At 41.1% G+C, this 21,153-nt stretch overlaps 1 protein-coding gene across 1 annotated transcript; it reads left to right on the top strand.

Annotated features, from left to right (window-relative positions):
- The first annotated feature begins 382 nt into the window (after positions 1-382).
- On the top strand, positions 383-5,037 carry LOC109482856. The gene is made up of 4 exons (XM_019785698.1): positions 383-533; positions 1,046-1,189; positions 1,673-1,761; positions 4,228-5,037. Exons 1-4 carry the CDS (start codon positions 383-385, stop codon positions 4,504-4,506), a joined length of 663 nt encoding a protein of 220 aa, XP_019641257.1. The 3' UTR covers positions 4,507-5,037.
- Positions 5,038-21,153: the final 16,116 nt, after the last annotated feature.

The raw sequence follows: 21,153 nt of genomic DNA on the forward strand, positions 1-21,153 counted from the left end.
GCAAGTATTTGCAATAAACTTTCAAAAACTTTCAATTTATGCTTGGCGACGCCTCAGGGACGACCCTAACGGTATACTTATGTGCACTCTGTCAAGAGACACCTTTTCAAGATCACAGATCACCTAGCGATTCTTTCTTGTATAAGCTACTACTAATACTACTGAAAATCAATGTAAAACATTGCTAGCACTTACTTTACACTTAACAATGCAACAATGCTTTCTCAAAATTGCAGGTATCCAAGTGGGCCAACAGTTGAATATTTTCAGCGGCTCTGGAAAACGCAGGTGGTGTGACGTGACGAATCGTAGTGCCCGCTACCCAAACAAGCCACAGACCAGTCACCTACTCGTAAGAGGTCAACGTTAACATATGGTTAAGATGGGTTTCTTTTGGCCAACTCCAAAGTTCCTATTTCTGTCCTTTCTGATACTGAGCACTGGAGCCGTCTACCTGTACATGTACGTCAGCGACAACGGAGTCGAACTGGCACCTGAAGAAAGAGTAATTGGTGCCTTGACTACGGAAAAAGGTACATACAAAGTGTGTTTACTTCGTATTGCCTTTTTTTACATGTATTCAATTGTCATAGCGTTTATTCTATCTGACTCCTGTCCGCTTCCTGGTCATTCTAATTAAATCACGGTGTCATCACGCCGCCATATAAAAATGGTGTTATGGACTATCTATTCAGGACTGTACATGTCTATTAAAAAAAAAACTTTTGTCCAGCTGCATTTACTCCGTGATACTGTATGAAAATATAAATTGTCCTGTTAGGCATTTTTTTGAGCTAAGCTAAGTTACCTTAGAGATTCCTGTACGGGAAATGCTTACATGTTTTTTCATGTTGCTTGATGCTCCTGTTTTTTTTTAAATAAAAGAAGCTCATGGATCTATAATAATTGCTGTTTGCCCAGCTTCACCTCTAGTTTATTTGATTTTATACATCATGGATCTATGATAGAGGGGGGTCCTTCTATGGACCCTTAGCAGATGTGGAAACTGTCAATATTTCACAAACCCCATCTAATCACACTGTAGGTCCCAGCACCACCAGCCCATCCTGGTCGACAAGCACCCTATCTGCAAATAGCCTTCAAAATTCCCTTAGTGACAGTGACAACATCCCACATTTCAACCCTACCTCCACCTCTTCTCCCTGCACGTCCCAGTCCCTGGTTCAAGGTAAGAGAAACCTACATCACCTTCATATTTTATCCCTGAACTGTAGGAGTATCAGAGGCGAATGTAAGAATGTACAGTTTAGATCTTTAGTAGGCACTGAAAATCCTGATATCATCTGTGGCAACGAGTCACACCTTGATCCTGATCACACCAATGCAGAAATCTTCCCAGTAGGCTATGACATATATCGGAAAGATCGTAATACCCAAGGAGGAGGGGGGGGGGTATCGCAGTTAAGTCTAAGCTTGTTTCTTCACCCATTCAGGATCCTTCCAATGTAGAAATAGTCTGGGTCCAGATTCAGCAGGTACATACAGACCCCCTACCTCTGGACCAGAGTATGTGGTAGAACTGGAGAAATCCTTAAACAACGTGCAGACAAACCTTCCCCACCCAACATTGCACTTCTAGGAGAAGGATGTTTACAGAATTGATGACCATGAAATATGACATACGTGTTGGTGTAACTTTTTTTTTCTCGAGACAACTGGGACAGCTTCGCGGAAGCCGAGGAGGAACAGGCCCGCAGACTCGCCACGTTTAAGGCGTACTGTGAGAGGAACCCTTCAACGGTACGTTACGATGGCTGATAAATTATTCGCAAAAGCAAGAATTCGGAGATTAAATCTTTAGAGCTTTTGCGAATATTTGTGTTTTGGATTGTCTCCTTGATTATGGACATGAGGTTGGAATTAGCATAATCTATTTGAATTTATGGATTTCTCAACTCAAATTACATATATTTCATTTAGGTAATTCTAATTTGAATTGTCGGGGCTAGTTGAGTGAAAACATAATTCATTGCGTCCGAGGCTGAGTTTCTTGATATTGTTTATTTTTATTTTCTGCTTTTCAGGTGGATCCATCGCAAACCCAAGTTAAAAGCCATGTAATGCTTTTTGAAAATATCCAAACGGCTTACTGCTATATCCCCAAAACTGGGTGTACAACCATGAAAACCTTATTTTACAATGTAGAGCACAATACAACTGTACGGTCAGTCGATATAAGTGATGTTGAACTTTTAGAGTTTAGGTTTAAAAAATTAAAGCACTACAGTGAGGAAGAGGCTCGTCTGCGCCTCGCGACCTACAGGAAGATCATCGTTGTCCGCGACCCCTTGGAGAGGTCAGGCCCCCATGTTTCTTCTTCTCCTTCTCCTTCTCCTCCTGCCATTTCGTTAAATGGATTCAATTTCTTCATTTTTGGGCTAAGTGACCTGAAGTTTGGTATGGAGGTAAAGTGGTCAAATACCCTCAGGCATTTTTTCTTCTTCTTTTTTTTTGATATTTAAAAGACTTTTAAAATGTTTTTTATGGTTTTTGCCATATATGGTATGCATATTTTTACCATATATGGTATGACCATATTTCGCACAAGTGGCATGCATAACCATATTTGGCTATTTGGCACACATGACCTACTTTCTCATGAGGTGGAAGTAGTTTCTCCTTGCTGATTGGCTGCTGGGATAATGTGATCAAACTCATGATAATGAAACAAATACAGGGTTCTATGGAAAGATAATCTCCAAGCACATACAGGGTGGTATGGATTGCACGGTGAAAGGGAAAATTTGGAATGGGGAAGAAGAATGGGTGAAATGTACTGTATTTGCTCTTGAGCAAGTGTTGGCCTTTCTAGTTTTCCATACAAGTCAGGGTCTTGTTTACATAATTAATGAGGACATGATAGAATGCCTTCTGTCTCTGGACAGCACCTGTAATTTCGGCGGAGAATACGAATTCATACAAATGAGGACCTTCTTTCCATAATGAATGGCGATGATTTGTCAGTCGTAAATGTTAACAATCTTTTGTTGAATTTGCAAGTCGAGCACTTACTGTTGGGATTCGAACCCAGAACCTTTACATTCTAAGTCACCAATACCAGCCATCGTTATGCTTATCCTAGGTTGGCGTCTGCGTGGATGGACAAATTCATTTACCAGCCAAAACATAGAAACTTTTGGGGGTTTGTGAATGGTTTAAACCATCGTCTGAGAACATACCGAGAGCGCAACCTACCAGACAAGGTACGAGACATTTTCACAGTCTTGAAAACAGAGCAGGATACTTAAACCTTTGTTGTAGATAAGTTAACCAATGGAGTTCTTCGACATTCTGGTGATCAAAGTTAAAGAAAATGTTAGCAAGAAGGCTCGTTTGGCTAGAAGCTGGATTGAACTGTAGCTCCCAATACAATGACAAACTAGAAAGGTAACATTTACAAAGCAAATGCATAATGTTTACCTACGCACATGCTCTGTCAATTCTTACTCAAATACATTCATATGTATGGTCAGACAGAGTCTTTAATTCCTTCTACTAAAAGATTGCAACGTAATGTAACCCAACACCAGTTACCATGGTGACAGACGTCAACAAACCAGGTCATTGGCCAGGTCAGAGGTTAGTGTTTTCAGCAGAAGAGGAAACTGAGCAAAAACAATATGTTTTCCTTCCGTATAACATAAATAGAAAAGCACCCGTTTTGTCAATGACTGACGCCATACGCCATGCAGATAGAACGATTGACTCGGGGAACACTGGATAATAGCTTTGCAGAAAACTTATGCCGAGCCCGGTCTCTATTAAGGGATAGTTGCAAGAACATTATGTATGTACATTGTATATGGCTTCTGTAGCTCCTCTCACAAAGGTAAATTTAATTGTTTGCATTTTAGTCAAAACAAGGGACATTCAACGACAAAAAAGCAGTGTCTTTCAGAGACTTTCTTTTCGGCGTTTCGAAGAGGCTGGATGATAATGAGCACTGGCTATCGTTCAACAGACTCTGCCTACCATGTCAGGTACACATTCAATCATTCTTCTCTCACTCACTCACTCACTCACTCACTCACTCACTCACTCACTCACTCACTCACTCACTCACTCACTCACTCACTCACTCACTCACTTACTCACACACTAACACAGACACACACACTCAATTGTTCCAAAAGAATATAAAGTTAAGGAAAGACCCCAAAAGCCTGCCTTGTGTGTTTGATTTCTAACACACATTTTCTCCTATAGATTAACTACGACTTCATCGCCCACACGGACACGATCGCCTCAGATGTGCGACTTTTCCTGAAGAAGAACAACATCACAGCGAATGAAGACATTCTGCCGGAACAGCGGCAGAGACACGTTAACGACGACAATGTTTTCGGTGACATCTACGGCCAAGTCCCGATAGAAGACATACTGCCTCTCCGGCACATCTTCCAGGAGGACTTTGACATGTTTGGATACTCCTTCGAACAGGATTTGGCAGAGATACTAAAAGGAAAGACAAAGGCAAAGGGGTAGTCGAGAAATCTTCTTCTTGGTTCTTGAACTGTTCTCCTCTGACATGCTAGCAGATATAACAACTAAGACGCGCAAATTCTGAATTTCAAAGCGTTTCAACAACATCTACGACTCATTTAACACTTTGGAAGGCGATTTGGCACAACTTGAAAAGGTGAAGAGACAGTCTAGGAAATTTCGTCTGTATGTAGTAGATGCAGCAAACTTTCAAGTGTAGCTTATGGTATAGGATTGTACTTGAACAGTGTATTCTTGTCATATTGTCGTATTGCCGACGAATATGTGGTGCACAGTTGCTCACAACACAATTGGTGAGAGCCCGATCACAATGATCGTACGGCAGACTTACGACACCATTCTTACAACAAGTGTCATACTCGTACTACATTGTGTACGAAGGGAAAGATTGACGTAGACCCTTGTCCGTTGTCAACTCTATCATAGCTCCGGCGCTCTGAAAATCCTGCCACAAAAGAATCATGTGATATGACCGTTTAGTTATGCTGAGGTCACATTTCCAAACCGGGGCCCGCCGGGCAGTTATATGGAACAAAAAGTATGATATAAAAGACAACAAATCACAAAAAATGTAAAAATTGATAATGTGAACTAGTATAGTCTTGATATAAATTGTTGATTTCTTGTTAATCGAAACAGCCCGGCCGGTCCCCGGTTAGGAAATGTGACCCAAGTATAGGCAATGGTAGCATATGCTGAGGTCACATTTCCGAAACAGGGCCCGGCCGGGCAGTCTTATTGAACGAAAAGTATTAAATAAAAGACAGCAAAGCACAATAAAACTTTTTTTAAATACTAATGGAAACTGTTTGCGTATACGATTGATATAAATGATTCATTTTTCGTTTATTGAATCAACCCGGCCGGGCCCCGGTTTGGAAATGTGACCTCAGCAATACATGCATGGTCTACTCGCTACAACATGATTAGTAACCAATGGTAGCCAAATGTCTACTTACCACAACCGTTTCTGGGAGCACTGGGTTCTTGTTTAGTGGACTTGGCAGGTTCCCTATCAATGCCACTGTTAGGAGTTGTCTGTAGTAAATGGCCACAGCCTCGCCACCGGTACCTCAGCTTACGTCTGTGCACAACGTACGGTCGTTGTCGGTTTCTGTATTTCACTCAGGGCTCCCTCTGTAAAATAGGGCGTAGCAAAAACAGGGCTCCAAATTAAAGGTGGTCCAATGGCCACTGACCACTAAAATTTGGGCCGGGACTACTATTATTGTAAAAAAAGACCCTTTTGGACAATAGAAAAATAATCAAAATGTCAGCCCTTCTTTGTTTATCAGGCACACGGCTTTTGGATCCGGAAAAGTCCCCAAAAATTTCCTGTCTACTCTGCAATCATAGTGCGCCTGGGAGTCAGAACATAAGCAAAATAAAATTGACTTCAAAAGTCATACAATACTTTATAAAAACATCCTCATTTTGGGACAATTGAAATATCTTTTTGGGACAGTGCTGGGACAATAGGAAGAAAAGTTAATTTAGAGGCCTGAAAAAGCACTGGTTTTTACCTGGAGAATCTTCTTTGAACACGAAACAGTTCAGGTACGTGAGGCCTGTCCGTGTGGTATTATCTATATAACATGAAATGACTACAGCAGTTTGCTTGTGGTGCGTTTGTGTGCATCAGAGCGCGGTAATGTGATAATGGTAATGTGGTACAGCCGCTCTTATGCTGAAGTCACATTTCCAAGCCGGGGCCCGGCCGGGCAGTTTGCGGGAACAAAAAGTATGATATAAAAGACAACAAAACACAAGAAAGGTTGAAAAGGTAAGTATAAGCATAATTCATTCCTATTCTTCATATGCATTTTTTTTTTCAATTTTTTTGTTCATTCAAACAGCCCGGTCGGGCCCCGGCTTAGAATAGTGACTCCAGCTCTTGAATATGCCTCGGCAAACGTGCAAACGTTTCATTAAAAAAAAACTTATCACAATTTCCATTCCATTTCATGTTATGTTATGCATATGTCACGACCTGTATTCCTGTAGCCCTAGGAACCATTTGTTTCATTATTTGTGCCTTAAGTGTCTGTGCAAAAAAAATCAGAGCAGAACGTCTTTTGTCGGAACACCTGCGTCGCCGCTGTTCATCTTTCTTTTTTTTTTTACTTCGACAATGGCGAAGATTTTGTGACCCAAGGAGCGTAAACGCCCGCCTTTATCCTTCTAGTGTTCGCGAAAGGAAGGTCTGTTGTGAAAGTGTACGTGGCAAGGGCGATTCAATGTTTTTGGTAAATCTAGATTAAGCTGAGTGACTGGCTTAGATAATATATCGATCGCCAAGCGTAATTGCCTTTCTGTGAATTGGGGCAAGTTGATTTGTACTGGGAACCGACCACGTTTGTAACCGCGTGACTTGTCGTGAGTGTTCGCCGCTGTTCATGTTTTCTAAAAGTCTTCGTTCTACACTGAATATCCTACAAACGATAGTTTCTTTTATTTACTTTACTAAAAGTCTTCGTTCTACACTGAATATCCTACAAACGACAGTTTCTTTTATTTACTTTACTAAAAGTCTTCGTTCTACACTGAATATCCTACAAACGATAGTTTCTTTTATTTACTTTACTTAACTGGACACTGACAACATATCAGTACACGGGTCAACAAGGCAGTCGTAACTGGTAGTAGATGACCCACAAATACAGACGTTATACAAACATGAAAAATAAAGAAATGTAACTGTAAAATACAAAACCTAAAATAATGTTTATATAACACCCTTAACTGGTGGCAGAATATACAATTTACATGTAATACTTGTAATACAAGTATACTAGAATCATTCCTATCTAGCAGCAAATCGTACATGAATGTGTGGATATAAGTTGGAACGAGTGGAACGCTTACGGTACCAACTTGAAAGATATTAGTGTGGAATCGGAGCAAAAATGAAAACCAGGACAAAAGGTGGTTAAATCAGGACTCAGGATTTGAAGGTTTCAAATCAGGACTCACACACATAAGTACTTCCGTGCAAACACAACGTAGACGAAATCACTGTAAGTCAAATTAGAGCAAGTCCAATGTATTATAAGCAGTCATTCTTTATTGATGTTGTATAGCTGTGTAATGTTGTCACTTTTATATGATTGTGTATCATGTGTAACGTTATGTGTTTTGGAATCCAGGAAGACTAGTTGCTTTTGCAGTCGCTTTTGCAGCTAATGGATATCCCAATAATTTTTCAAAGCCAATATTCTAGTCATTTATCTACATACTGAGTTGAAACCAATGTATATTAGATAGTGTATATGTATATGTATATGTATATGTATATGTATATGTATATGTATATGTATATGTATATGTATATGTATATGTATATGTATATGGAGCAAAAATTCCAAAAATTCTGACGTAAAATGGAAACTGGAAGGGCCCTGGACTGACTTTTAGGGAACCACCCAGGAAATAAAAGACTCATCTTGGGGCTTGTTTCTGCAGTTTCAAATGCCCAAAGTCTGAAAAGCTAACTCAAATATACAAATGTGAAGCAGTAGGTGCCAATATCACAAAGATTGCCTTACTCAGAGAATATCCAGTTTTGCTGCCCTGAAATCGTACTGGTTGCCTTTAACGAAAATCTATCACCGTATCAGCCAAAGAGATTCGAATCTATGATCTTTTCAATCCCAGAGAACGTTTCCCGCCATCATCAGTATTCACAGTACGTCCTGACAGTCATTGACCTGGATTCTTTTCCAGCCACATTTTATGGACTACAAAAGCCGACCTTCTCTCGCTGGACATTATGAAGGAACTTTGTAATGGGGTGTCGCCTTTTAATGATTCTCTCACTAATGGTCCCCACAGTTTTGTATCAGAAACTCATCTGTAAAACCATTTGTTGTTGTCGTTGTTGTTAGATACAAGTATACCACATGGGGTCGGGGTAAAGATGTATAAAACAATTACATTTCAAACTACTAAGTACCTCGATATTTTTCCAGCTTCCGCCACCCTACTCTGCCTTTTGATAGAAAAAGAACGGAATTTCATAATTTCATTCTTATCCAATTTTGCATTTTGTATCAGAATCGTTATAACCTATCTCATGATCTCCTTCCCACTGAATGGGTGACCAATATTTGAATTTTATGACCCAGGACTTTTCAATTTAATATAGCCTATGGTGAAGTACAATTTGAAAGACAAGGAAACACACAAAACGTACAAAATACATTCTTAAAATATCACTGAAATTCGACTGAATTACCAAAGAGATTTGGGTCCCTCAATGGTACGTCGCCCCACGGTCGTTCATTCCGTCGCTGTACGGTTCTAATTTCAGAGGTAGAAGGATTTGAAGACTTAGAAAAGTAATTGAAGAGTTGGGAGAGATTTAGAAGGGATTTAGGATATCTACCTCCAGCTGATATGAGCCCTTCAAATTTGACGCCGCCTGATTATAAGAATTTCGGAGGATTTGTCTCATCAAGAACGAACGCCGGGATTGGACGTACGTCCGATAATGACACTTTACAAGGTCCCAGTAGTTAGGCCATGTTGATTTGATTATATGGATGACATCCGCGCGCGCATGAATTTTCGGCCGTTTCCAAAATAAAAAAGAGTTTTCAACCATACTGTAAATCGTACAAAACAGTTGCAAAATGAGCAAAAATATACCATAAGTTACAAAAAAATTAATAAAAACTATACCAATGTCCTAGAATGCCAAAATCAAACGAAAAAAGACGAAATTGTAAAGAAATGAACTTGAAGAGTAGATTATTCGCCAAACCATATTCTGTGCCATTTGCTCAACCCTCATGACCACGTAGATTTCATAATGAAAAGAACTTTTTTTTTGCAAAACTTTTTTTTATTCGCACGCGCGCATCAGTTTTGGGGCTCCCGGAGGATGTCATCCATATAATCAAATCAACATGGCCTAATGACACTTTACAAGGTCCCAGTAGTTATGGGTAATCAATGGACGGTATATATATACTTCTGTACGTGAGCATTTTGAGAGCGTTGGAAGACTACTTTAGAAATTATCCATTAATACCAAATAAACGTGTGTCAGTAGTGGTATACTAGTACTAGCCTGGTTTACATTTTACTTATACATAATATGCATGTTGAAAGTCTTGGCAATCTTATAGCTGAACCTTCTATCAACTTAAAAACTTTTTAAAAGAATCTTCAACTTTCGTCAAAACCGTCGAAATGATTCATACATTAATAGTTTCCAAGAAACAGGAATAGATAATTATAGTGCTTGCTGTTGTGTAGTTTTCTGCACTTTATTGTTTTGCTCAGCAGGAAAAAAACACAACTGCATATATCCCGCATACTCATACAAAACTAAGTGGCACTTTCAGTAACTTTCAGGATGTGAAAATGCCGACAGTTCTCCAGAAATGTGTCCACAAAGCAGCGTGATATCTCGTTTGTCCCAGTGCATTTAATGTAAGGCTAGTTTAGGTGAAAAGAAGCGGGAAGCGATTATGACAGCAATTTTTTCATAATGGGAACGTTTTGATGATAATAATAGAGGTGTTTGGGGCGTTCTTTGTTTTTATCTCCCTGGGAACACATGTAAAACACCCCGTAGGAGTTATGGAAATTGGAAACCGTGTGGGGAAATGGTGGTAAAATGACGGATGATGACAGTGTTTTTGTGTGTAGTAACAGCCCCCGACCTTCTATCCTGGTTTCGCGTGTGAATTATTATATTAAATGGAAAATACAGTACTCCCCGCTGCCACTAATTGAACTAAAACGTTTGATATTCACGGTCTTCTGTGCTACTTTATTATCTAATTGTTGTTTTTTTGTTATAATCATTCTTGTTATTAGTATTTTTGTTACAATTATTATTATTATTGTTATTCTGTTGATATTGATTATTATTTCTTGATTATTACGCCCTCTCTGTTATTTCATCTTATTTTGATCATTCCTGTTTCTTTGATGTACTGTAATAAAGCTGAAATGAATAATAAATGTACGGTTCTGGATAAAATGTGTCCCTATATAGGCCTATAGGCATTAGAATTGATTTATATTAGAGATGGATAATATCTTGAATACGAAAGTTCATCTGTCTTGGTACATTAGCATAATGGAAAAGGATTTCACCATGTTCTAAGTTGTTGTTTTGTGGTGGCAGGTATGCAAGTACAAGTTGTCTGTTTGCTAAGAACCGGCGCGGGCAGACACGTTTGACGCTAAACACCGTAAGGTTACCCACTCATTCGTTAATTATTTCCCATCTGTTGTCGTCAGACAATGAGATTATCCATCTCCTTGTGTATTCCGATGCCCTCCTCCACAGTACGTTCTGGCATGGCGGCATTATGTGGACTTAGTCTTCTCCAGATAGTTTTAGATTTGTTTTTAATTGTATGTTCGGTGTTTGTTGATATGGGCCATGGGCCTGATGCAAATAAATAAATAACATAATAAGGGTTGCCTCAACTATATTTATTGTCCTGGATCAGCGCTGATTAAAAGTCGACAGTGCACAGGACAGAGAGTTGTCGATATCTACCCTCTACGGACTCAAGAATCAATGTTCATTAAATCTTCATTGAAAATCCGGCCTCTTTTCATCTATTTTTTTTTTAATTTGCAGAATGAAATCTGCCAAGAGCAAACAACGGTGACATTTGTTTAGTGATTCATCTGTAGATTTGTAGCCATCTGTCTCCACGATTCATACAACAGTACAAGCAATAACAAAGATTAAGATTAATATATAATAAAGTTCTTTGTTGCATGTTCTTGCCCGAGGGCTGATCGCAAACTGACATTGAGAAGGACAATGAGTACAGAATGTATTGAGGAATGGTATAATATCAAGTTCTACGTTCCACTAATCTAACTTTCTATATATCTCTACTTAAAACTAAAAACGTATGTATATGTGACAGAGAGAATATGTAAGGCCATGTTGATTTGATTATATGGATGACATCCGCGCGCGCATGAATTTTCGGCCGTTTCCAAAAAAAAAAGTTTTCAACCATACTGTATATCGTACAAAACAGTTGCAAAATGAGCAAAAATATACCATAAGTTACAAAAAAAATTAATAAAAACTATACCAATGCCGTAGAATGCCAAAATCAAACGAAAAAGACGAAATTGTAAAGAAATGAACTTGAAGACTAGATTATTAGCCAAACCATATTCTGTGCCATTTGCTCAACCCTCATGACCACAACTTTTTTTTGCAAAACTTTTTTTATTCGCACGCGCGCATCAGTTTTGGGGCTCCCGGAGGATGTCATCCATATAATCAAATCAACATGGCCTAATACATTAACATGTAAGAGAAACATGCTAACTACTACTATTCTAATTCTAGTTAAGCCATTAGGATATTAGCCTTCGTTTCTAAAGGCAGTGGTAGATGAATTTTCCGACTTTTTGAAAAAAATACCTGTAAGTAATTTAACCCAAAATACATATAAGTAATTTAACCAAATTGAGTTATTAAACAGAATACAATGATAACGAAAACAGAAATTAATGAAAGATAAATTAGATAAAAGCAACGATGATAATGATAGTGGCAGAATAACAATTATGTTAAATATCAATAAGGCAAACCCCAATTATTCCACCGGTACCATTATGATTATCTACGTCGGTGGTCTATTCGTTAAAATAAACCGCTACATCCTGTTATGTACAATCGGACCGCCGACACGAATCGACCCTATAATAATCTGTCTAATGTGGAATAATACCATAATCCGTCTTCTGCAAATTGATCTATTTGCGAACGAGACAACCTGTCGATTTCCCTGCCTGTAATCTGATGAACCGTGTGTCGTACTAATTGATGCCAAACACGCAAGATTGGGAGGCTACATGTGGGAGTGATTGCCGGGATCGGGTGATTGATTGTATATTATACTAGCACTTTTAAGTGTTTGCAAATAGGTAGTTTAATTTCATTTTATACCCCTTTCTTTTTGTGCCATGTTCAATAGTCGTTGTCATATATTGTACCGTGTACATTTGTCTTGCAATAGAGTTCTTCTTATAATGTGATTGGGAAGCGCAGAAACAGAGGGAGACAAAGTTCTATGTATACTGACTGGGCTAGCTCTTCGGCTATAGCTATTTGCCTCCTTTGGATCCCAAGAATTTAAGCAACAGATACGAGACGGGCTAGAAGCCATTGAGAATAGTGAACTCCCAGGGAGATACAAAGTATGGTGCTACCAGTATGGATTGTTACCACGAGCAGTATGGCCGATGACCATGTACGATATACCCCTTACAGTTGTGGAGGAAGTAGAGAGGAGGGCGAGCAGACATCTGAGAAAGTGGCTGGGGGTGCCTCCAGGACTGATGAGCATAGGATTGTACAGCAAAACAGCCAAACTACAGCTGTCACTAACGTCAATGGAAGAAGAGTATAAAGTGACGAAGGCAAGAGCCCAACTAATATTACAGGAGAGTCGAGACGAGTTGGTTAGCCAGACAGGAATAAAACTAAGATCAGGAAAGAAGTGGGCAGCATCAGAAGCAGTCGCCAGCGCAACAAGTAGACTTAAGCACAGAGACATCGTGGGAGTAGTAGCTCAAGGCAGGAGAGGGTTTGGAGCAGGAAGGGAAGGAACCCAGAGATGGGGTACTGCTTAGTAGCCCAAGGGAGAGGAGGGAACTGATCCAGAAGGAAGTTAGACAGCAGGAGGAAGAGGTTCGGAGATCAATAGCAGTAAGCCAGGGGGTTCAAGGAGCTTGGACAAGATGGGAGGGAGTACGAGAAAGAAAGGTCATGTGGAATGAACTCATGTATAGTGAACCCTCGAAGATAAGATTCCTGCTGAAGTCTATTTACGATCTTCTGCCAACAGCTGCAAACCTGAAGAGGTGGAGGAAGAAAGATGAAGACTAGAAAGGCCGACATTTGCTTGGGAGCAAATACAGCATATTTCAGTCCATCTCCCTCCCACGCAAAAGTGGACTATTCCAAACTTACCCCAGTGCAAAACTGGCAAAGGTTCTCAAATAAATGAATTAAATAGTAGCTATGTAATTGATAACAAAGATGCTACAACCAGCACTTTGGATCTCGAAAGCTTTACTAATCTTATTACAGGCATGCAAATACTAACAATGATGAGATTTGATACTTTTGAAGGTCTCAGGCACATAAAATTGAATGTGTGGGTCATTACGCACGACTTACGTGCAATGTGACCCCAAGTAACCCCCAATGGAACACGTGTTCCATGGCCAACAGCAGATGGAACAGGCCATTCTTTAGATAGAACATGGAACGGGTATAGCACTTTTGGCCCTTTTTTGGCCTGAAATAGCCATTAAAGTCCTCCAAATGAGTCATTTGGAAGTGGTGTATGCCAAATATGTGACTGCTATTCTGTAGACACATGTTCAAGGTACCCTTATACCGAATTTCAGAGCATTTGGTTGTAAAACCAGGGCTCAGGATCCAAAAATCCATTTTTTGTCGAAAAATGCCCCAAAAAAACCTTCATAAAAATTTTTCAAAGGCATGTATCAAAAAAATGAAAAAAACGCCTGGGGGTATTGGCCCACTCTACCTCCATGCCAAATTTCAAGTCATTTGGCTGAATGATGGCGGAGTTGAATCCCTTTGACTGTTTGGCAGGAGGAGGAGAAGGAGAAGAAGAAACATGAGAGAACACAATATATTTCATCCATACCATGGTATGGACTGAAATATAACAAGTGTGAGCTCTGTGGCAAGACAGGGAACCTTTGCCACGTCCTAACAAGCTGTCCGGTTGCACTAGGCAAGGGGCGGTACACCTGGCGCCACAACCAAGTCCTGAAAGTGATAGCCAGTGCAGTAGAAGAACAGATAACGGAGAAAACAGAGGAAGGGATTGCAGTTCATCAGCTTTGTAAAGGATGGATGGAAAGGAAAGAGTAAAGAGAAGAAGGAAAGAGAGCAGATAGGAATCATAGCATCAGCAAGTGACTGGTCCTTACATGCTGATCTTGGCAAACAACTGGCTTTCCCGGCAGACATCATCGACACCAACCTAAGACCAGACTTGATCCTGTTTTCTAGAAAAACGACCCAGGTAGTGCTGCTAGAATTGACTGTTCCCTGGGAGGACAGGATGGAAGAAGCGAACGAGCGGAAACGGATGAAGTATCAGGAACTGGTGAGCAGATGTAGAGAGAAAGGTTGGAAGACCTGGTACTTCCCAGTGGAAGTAGGATGCAGGGGTTTTATAGGACAGACCTTGTGGAAGGCACTGGGACAGTTAGGATAGCAGGAAGAAAGAGGAGAGAAGTAACTAAGAGGATCACCAAGACAATCGTCGATTCCTCACTCTGGGTATGGACACTGAGGAATACCACCCAGTAACCACTCGCCGGGCAGCGATTGGCATTGCTGTCGCCCCGCTGGCTGGAGGTGTACTGCAACAAGGGGCGAAACGTCAAGGAAAGCCAGTTTGCAGCTGATGACGGCGAGTGGAGGGCAGAGTCCGACCCTCTGTATGATGTAAGTGGATCCCAATTGAAAACCGTGATAACTACATCGTGAATGGTTATCACAGGTTCACCAGAAGATGCATTTACGAATCCAGAGAGGAGTTATGGCACCTTTTTCAGTTACCACGTTTTCTGATTTTCAAGAACTGAATAAAATCATATGTATCTTTTCACCTTCCCTCAGCCTAAGATAACATACGGACATCTGAAATATCCTCCATGTAACGTCACGTAATCTGCCTTCATTTTTTTGGTAGGCATTTATCTAACCATTAAAAACTACGGAGCTGTCATGTATTTTGACACCTCTACAAATCTTAACCCATAGAGCGACATACGGGGATTAGAAAATAATTTTGTTCCACGCGATTTATTACCTACGTGGGGAGGGTTTGGTGGTACAGTGTATTTGAATACAGTAGTATGTCAGGAAGTGAAGAGGAGAATGGTGTAACCGCAGACTGACAGGAAGTGAATGGAAGAATGGTGTAACCGCAGAGTGACAGGAAGTGAATGGGAAAATGGTGTAACCGCAGATTGACAGGAAGTGAATCCTCCCGGCAGGCTGGGACCCGGAAGTGAAAGGTACTATAAACGAATCCAGGAACAGCATGTACGAGGCGTGAAATGTGCACTGTGCAATGGTGTTTGTGTTTCCAGATACTACCTCTCACTGCAACAGGACGTGGAGGGGAAAACGTCCAAAGCTGCGCGGTACACTGACAGTGCGATTAGGTCATTGCCCAAAAACGTGCCAAAGGTCATCTCATTTCCTGTCTTCAATTTCCTGCTATTTCCTTAACTATGGTAGGCAATGCTTCTAAAAGGATTTTCACCGGTGTTTTCTAAACAAGAAATACCGAACGATTTTCCTTACGACTTTGGTCGAGGGTACCTCGAGGAAGAACGAATTGATAGCACCTGTTGGTAGCACGAGTAGAGATTCACATACTGGTAGTCAGTAAGCAAATTAAGGCTTAGTTTTGCATAATTATTAAGTAGATTTTATAATGCCAGTATTTTAAACAATCATGATTCGACACATGTGATATGTCATGTAAGGTGGTGAAAACATATTGCTGGATGTTATTTATGCCAATAAGTTCCTAATTTGAATAATCATTGGACACTGCCATTATGCCTCAGTGGAAAATGACGGGTCATCATGCTTGTGTAAGTTATTAAAAAATAAGACCACATCACCATACATAAATGATGCAGAGTTGTACGGCATTTGCATAATTAGTGAGGAATAATGAGCGGAATAATAATAAGAAATTTTCAAAAACTCTCCATATTTCACGGTTTCTTGTTCCTTCGGTATTCACCAGAACAATACACGATTTATGGCAGGGAAAATTTCCTTTAGTTCTCCATGACGTACCAAAAGGGAATAAAACATGAGATGTGGCCCAGGCAGCAATGATCGATCTCCGGACCGCTTCCTTAATGCGGAGGGCACGGCGCTCCTACGTGAGCTGAGTCCACAGCAAGACTTCTTACAATATGTAACAATAAAACTTCATAGCCATTTCATTTTCCCAAGAGTAGCTTAAACTCCACTACAGGGAACTGGACCGACCCGGATAGTCTATCATGCACAGCACCAAATCTTTCTTGACGCCACTACATGCAAATTACGGACACGTGACTCCGTAAGAGCGGCACATCAGATAGAACAGATAGCTTGTGGCGTCCTCCGTCCCGGTTCGTCGCCAGGCTTTTTATTATTTGATTACCCCACGGTCTACCCAAAATTACTGACTCTCTGTATTTCTGGCAGTGTTACAACTAACACTTTGTATGACTTTAATCTTGGTACTTTTACACTTACACTGACTGAAGAAAGTAAGCCATCTGTAGTCTTAGCACATAAAAGGAAAAGAGAGGTAGTCCAACGGGGTTTTACTGCCATTATAAAGTAGCTTTAGGGTATCCGGCGTACTGGGAAACCATCTAATTACCCGGCCACCCGGCAGGCATGATAAGAGCCTGGCGGCCCTACTGAGGACCTGTGTGCTGATCGGGAATTCCTTCTACACGGCCTTACTGGGGAGTTGCACGTGGTGTTGTCCATTAGGCCACACTGATTTAATTTTATGGATGACATCCGGGCGCGCATTGATTTTCGCCTGTTCTAAAAAATCACTTTTCTCCGAGGCTCTGGCCTGGGTGCCATCCTCAGTAGTCAGCTACGGTAGGGAACCGGCGGTAACTACGGAGGATGGCATTCAGGCTGCCGAAGCTCCACGGAACTATGTACTAAAGCAAATTTACAATAACACAATTTACACGACTTTCCTCACTTTACTCAAATGAAACTGAGTATGTCTGTTGTAGAAATAAGTTGAAAAAAGTTGATTGTGCCGTCGCCATGTCTTGTAATAAATGTTGGAATAGAAAATAAAACTCTCAATACCAGCTTTGTATTCTAGCAGTATTTTTTGGCTGGATCTTTTGTATTCGCCCACGCGCACTAGTTTGGGGGTCTTCAGAGGATGTCATCCATAAAATTACGGATCTATCATCCTGCCTGCCTGCCTATCCCTCGGGCCATGCAGACTTACACTTACACTTAGAATTGCTTTCTGAAGTTGTGAACTGGAAGAGACGAACGTTCCTATATACGTTTGACTGTACGCTGCCAGTTTAGCCTGTCCTTGGTGCTAAACACTTGGTTGTATTTACCTGACTACTGTAGCCACACCCAAAACTTTGTGAGGAAAACTAGGGTTCAAATTCCTTTTTTTTTCCCAGGTTGTGGACTGGAAGAGAAGAGCGTTCCCACTTTTGACTTCACGCCTGTCCTTGGTGCTAAACACTTGGCTGTTGTTACCTGATTACTGTAGCCACACCCACAGCACTTTGTGAGGAAAACCTGCAGGGTTCAAAATACTATTTTTTCTCAGGTTTTGCCCACTAGGCAACCTACGCCAAAGGCTAAGTTGCTCACCAATATTTCAGGTTGTCGTCAACACCGGATGTTTATTTTAGAAGGCAAGCTGTAAGCCAGGTCACCTAGGCCTGTGGACCACCATGCTCGCTCTCACACAGAAACCATGATCTGCGCGGCAAAAGGACGAGAGTGGATACTTTTTTCTATTCCAGCATTTTTTACAAGACATGGCGACGGCACAACTTTTAAAAACTTATTTTATGCCGCCACCAACGTAGACAAACGCATGAACGGCATACTCATTTTCAACTGAGTAAAGTGTAAAGTGCCTTTTCCAAGGGCACAAGATCGGTGGCATGGCAGGATTCGAACTCGGGACCTCTTGGTTCCGGGCCGAACGCTCTGTCGTTACGCCACACGCCCCCACATACCCCACACAACCTCACAGAGTGGAAATTTCCAACCCTGAAAAGGTAGATGACCTGACAAGGACAGCCTTGCATTTTTCACCAATAATAACGTGCCTCGGTCGTGATTGATACGTAAAACTAGCCATTCTGGGCCATCACGCACATTGCAGTGTGTGTGCCCTGTACTATAAATCTCTCAGGTGCTATAATGGGTACGCCTTTCTAAATTGATCCATTTATCTGTAAGAGACACATGTATAGAAACACGTAATGTCCTTGCTTTAGAATTCTGCATGCGGTAACAGATTACACTCTGCTAGATTGCACATAGAAGCGGTGCGCGTGGATCTAATAGCAGGGCATTCGCTGGCGTCGGCAAGTCTGAATTTATACCGGACTGTATCAAGGTTTTAATTACTTTTCAACTCCTTTTATCGTTACGGGCTACGGTTTTGCCAAGAAGAATGACATCAGAGCTATTTATTTTTTAAGCTCCAACGCATCCGTTCTTTTTGATTATGGTACATCGTACCGTACAGTTTATAGGAAAACACGGAATGTGCTACCTAACAATTGATCAAGCAGGAAAGAAATTTGTACTGTGTACGTACAAAACAGATACACATGTGGACGTATGTTCAGATAATAGATGTGTTTGTTGTAACGATAAAATCAGCAAATACGCGTATAGAAAGATTGTTATGTACACACTAGTATTTCATTTCAGTCAAACCTGTTTGTAGATGCACACCAAAGGATTTGAATAAAACATACTCCACTGGACAGGATTCTTAATTCTTGGGTCAAGAGGTAAAATAATCTATAAAGTGGTTACAGTGGCCAAGATGCAACTTAGGTGGTCACTAGCACTGCATCGATAGTCTAAAATCCAGCCTTGTTAGCTATAGGTCTACTCCAAAACTTCGCTCCCTATGAGAGGACCTATAGCAAGACTGGACTTCAGGCTACTGGTTTGACTCCATTGTAACATTTTTTTGACGGAAACACGAAATTCCTGTACATACGAGAATTACGATTACGTACATGTCTGTAGTACGGCCAATGCAGACGGTTCACACAGGATGTCAGGTAGTGACGGTTTGGTGCTGTATGTTACAGACACGCTTACTCGATCATCGGTGTATGACCCATTGTATCAACATTTTTTTGCGGAAACACGAAAATTCCTGTACATACGAGAGTACGATTACGTACATACCTGTAGTAGTACGGCAAATGCAGCAGACAGGATGTCAGGTAGTAACGTACGGTTTGGTGCTGTATGTTACGGAAACGCTCACTGGATCAAGTCGCTCACAGGTGTACGGTCTACCAACGTCCCACGTCACTGGTGCACCACTAGCCCCCACAGTCTGCTCCGGTCTCCTACCGCACCGTGCGATCTGCGATCTGGGCTTGTCCCGAGTCGTGTAACGTTAGATATATCATCCGACCAAACCACCTGCGTACCGTGGGGGTGTATTGTTTCACAGTCTTGACGGATGGATCCATTAAAGACTAGCTATTATTATCGGTACCGGACTGTAGACAGAGTTCTGATATGTAGCCGTCAGAATTATTGATAACTGGAAACACTTTTTATATCTGTTGAAATGGTACATCTACCGTAACCTAGCTGTTGTCGTCCGATTTATTTAAAGCGTCAACTTTGCGTAATATTATACATTTTGTGCAGGCATGTCTTTGTATTGAGGTCTGTAGTGAAGAATTGTGCCAGGATAACCTCTTGTAGCCTGCAGCTGGGTGCCATCCGATTTGTAATAACGGCAACCCCGACAAGATTTGCCGTTACAAATCGGATGGCACCCATGTAGGCTAAACCTCTTGTCGCCAACAGTCATAACGTTGATATTGTTACAACAACATGAAGCCACCAACTTCGAACGAAATGTCATCTGTTTTATCAGAATCCATAGTTGTAAAGTTTAAACTTCGTTCCAGCACAACAAAGGAAAGCCACCATGAATTTTCGGTCGAACTCCGGCTCAACCTTCAACAGATGAATGACTTTCCGGAAGCCGGAAGCGTGATGACGTCATGAGTGAATCAAACGTGGCGGGAAGACGGAACACCGACTTGGTAGGATTCGTCTATACGGCCTCCAGAGATGGCACACTAGGGTACGAGTATCATGTTACTCTGTTTCGAATTCTCGGACCAAAAATGCCTATTACATGACGCCACTTTATGACGGCGGCTTACCTTTATGGTCCACGGCGGGTGTGGTGACGCAGTTAGAAACGATTATAAGGATGCCAGCCAAGATTTCTGAGGACCGTGCTCGCATGATGTCATAGTTTTTAAAGGTTTTTACCAGATCCCACATCTCATATTGCCCTGGGTAATTGGGCTATAAAAAGTTTTATCTCAGCCGCCTTTGAAATTTATTAGCGTTATTAGGAATAACCATAGAGGTAAAAAATCACCTCCCCCATGGAATAACAATCCCAATACGTCAAACGTGATTCTGTACAGTGCCTAGAGGGTACTTACTGTAACGGCTTTTAGGAGTTTATTCTCTTGTGTCGCTGGGTGAAGACATTAAGAAAAGGCATTACATCGGGTCATACTCCTGTGATTGATGTGGCGTAATGCTTGGACGTTGACGGCTGTAGCTGGCATAAATACTCTCCAATGTAAAAGCTCAGTGCTATTTTCTTTTTACCTCACTTTATAGTTTACTTGCATGCGTGAATAACTTCACCGGGTTGGTAAGTTATTGCCTGCATGCCCTTTTCCGTTAACCGTTATGGGCTATCTTAATTGCCCTACCTTTTTTTATAATCCGCCTGGTTAACACGTAATGATGGCCCCAACGATGTC

The sequence above is a fragment of the Branchiostoma belcheri genome, unplaced genomic scaffold (genome assembly GCF_001625305.1).
Source record: "Branchiostoma belcheri isolate BF01 breed outbred unplaced genomic scaffold, Haploidv18h27 scaffold61, whole genome shotgun sequence".
Lineage (NCBI taxonomy): Eukaryota > Metazoa > Chordata > Leptocardii > Amphioxiformes > Branchiostomatidae > Branchiostoma > Branchiostoma belcheri.

Excerpts from the sequence above, each read along its gene's own strand:
- LOC109482856 (XM_019785698.1), top strand. The coding sequence starts at position 383 with ATGGGTTTCTTTTGGCCAACTCCAAAGTTCCTATTTCTGTCCTTTCTG. Across the intron at positions 534-1,045 it reads TGCCTTGACTACGGAAAAAG|GTCCCAGCACCACCAGCCCA; the intron begins GTACATACAAAG and ends ATCACACTGTAG. Across the intron at positions 1,190-1,672 it reads GTCCCAGTCCCTGGTTCAAG|ACAACTGGGACAGCTTCGCG; the intron begins GTAAGAGAAACC and ends TTTTTTCTCGAG.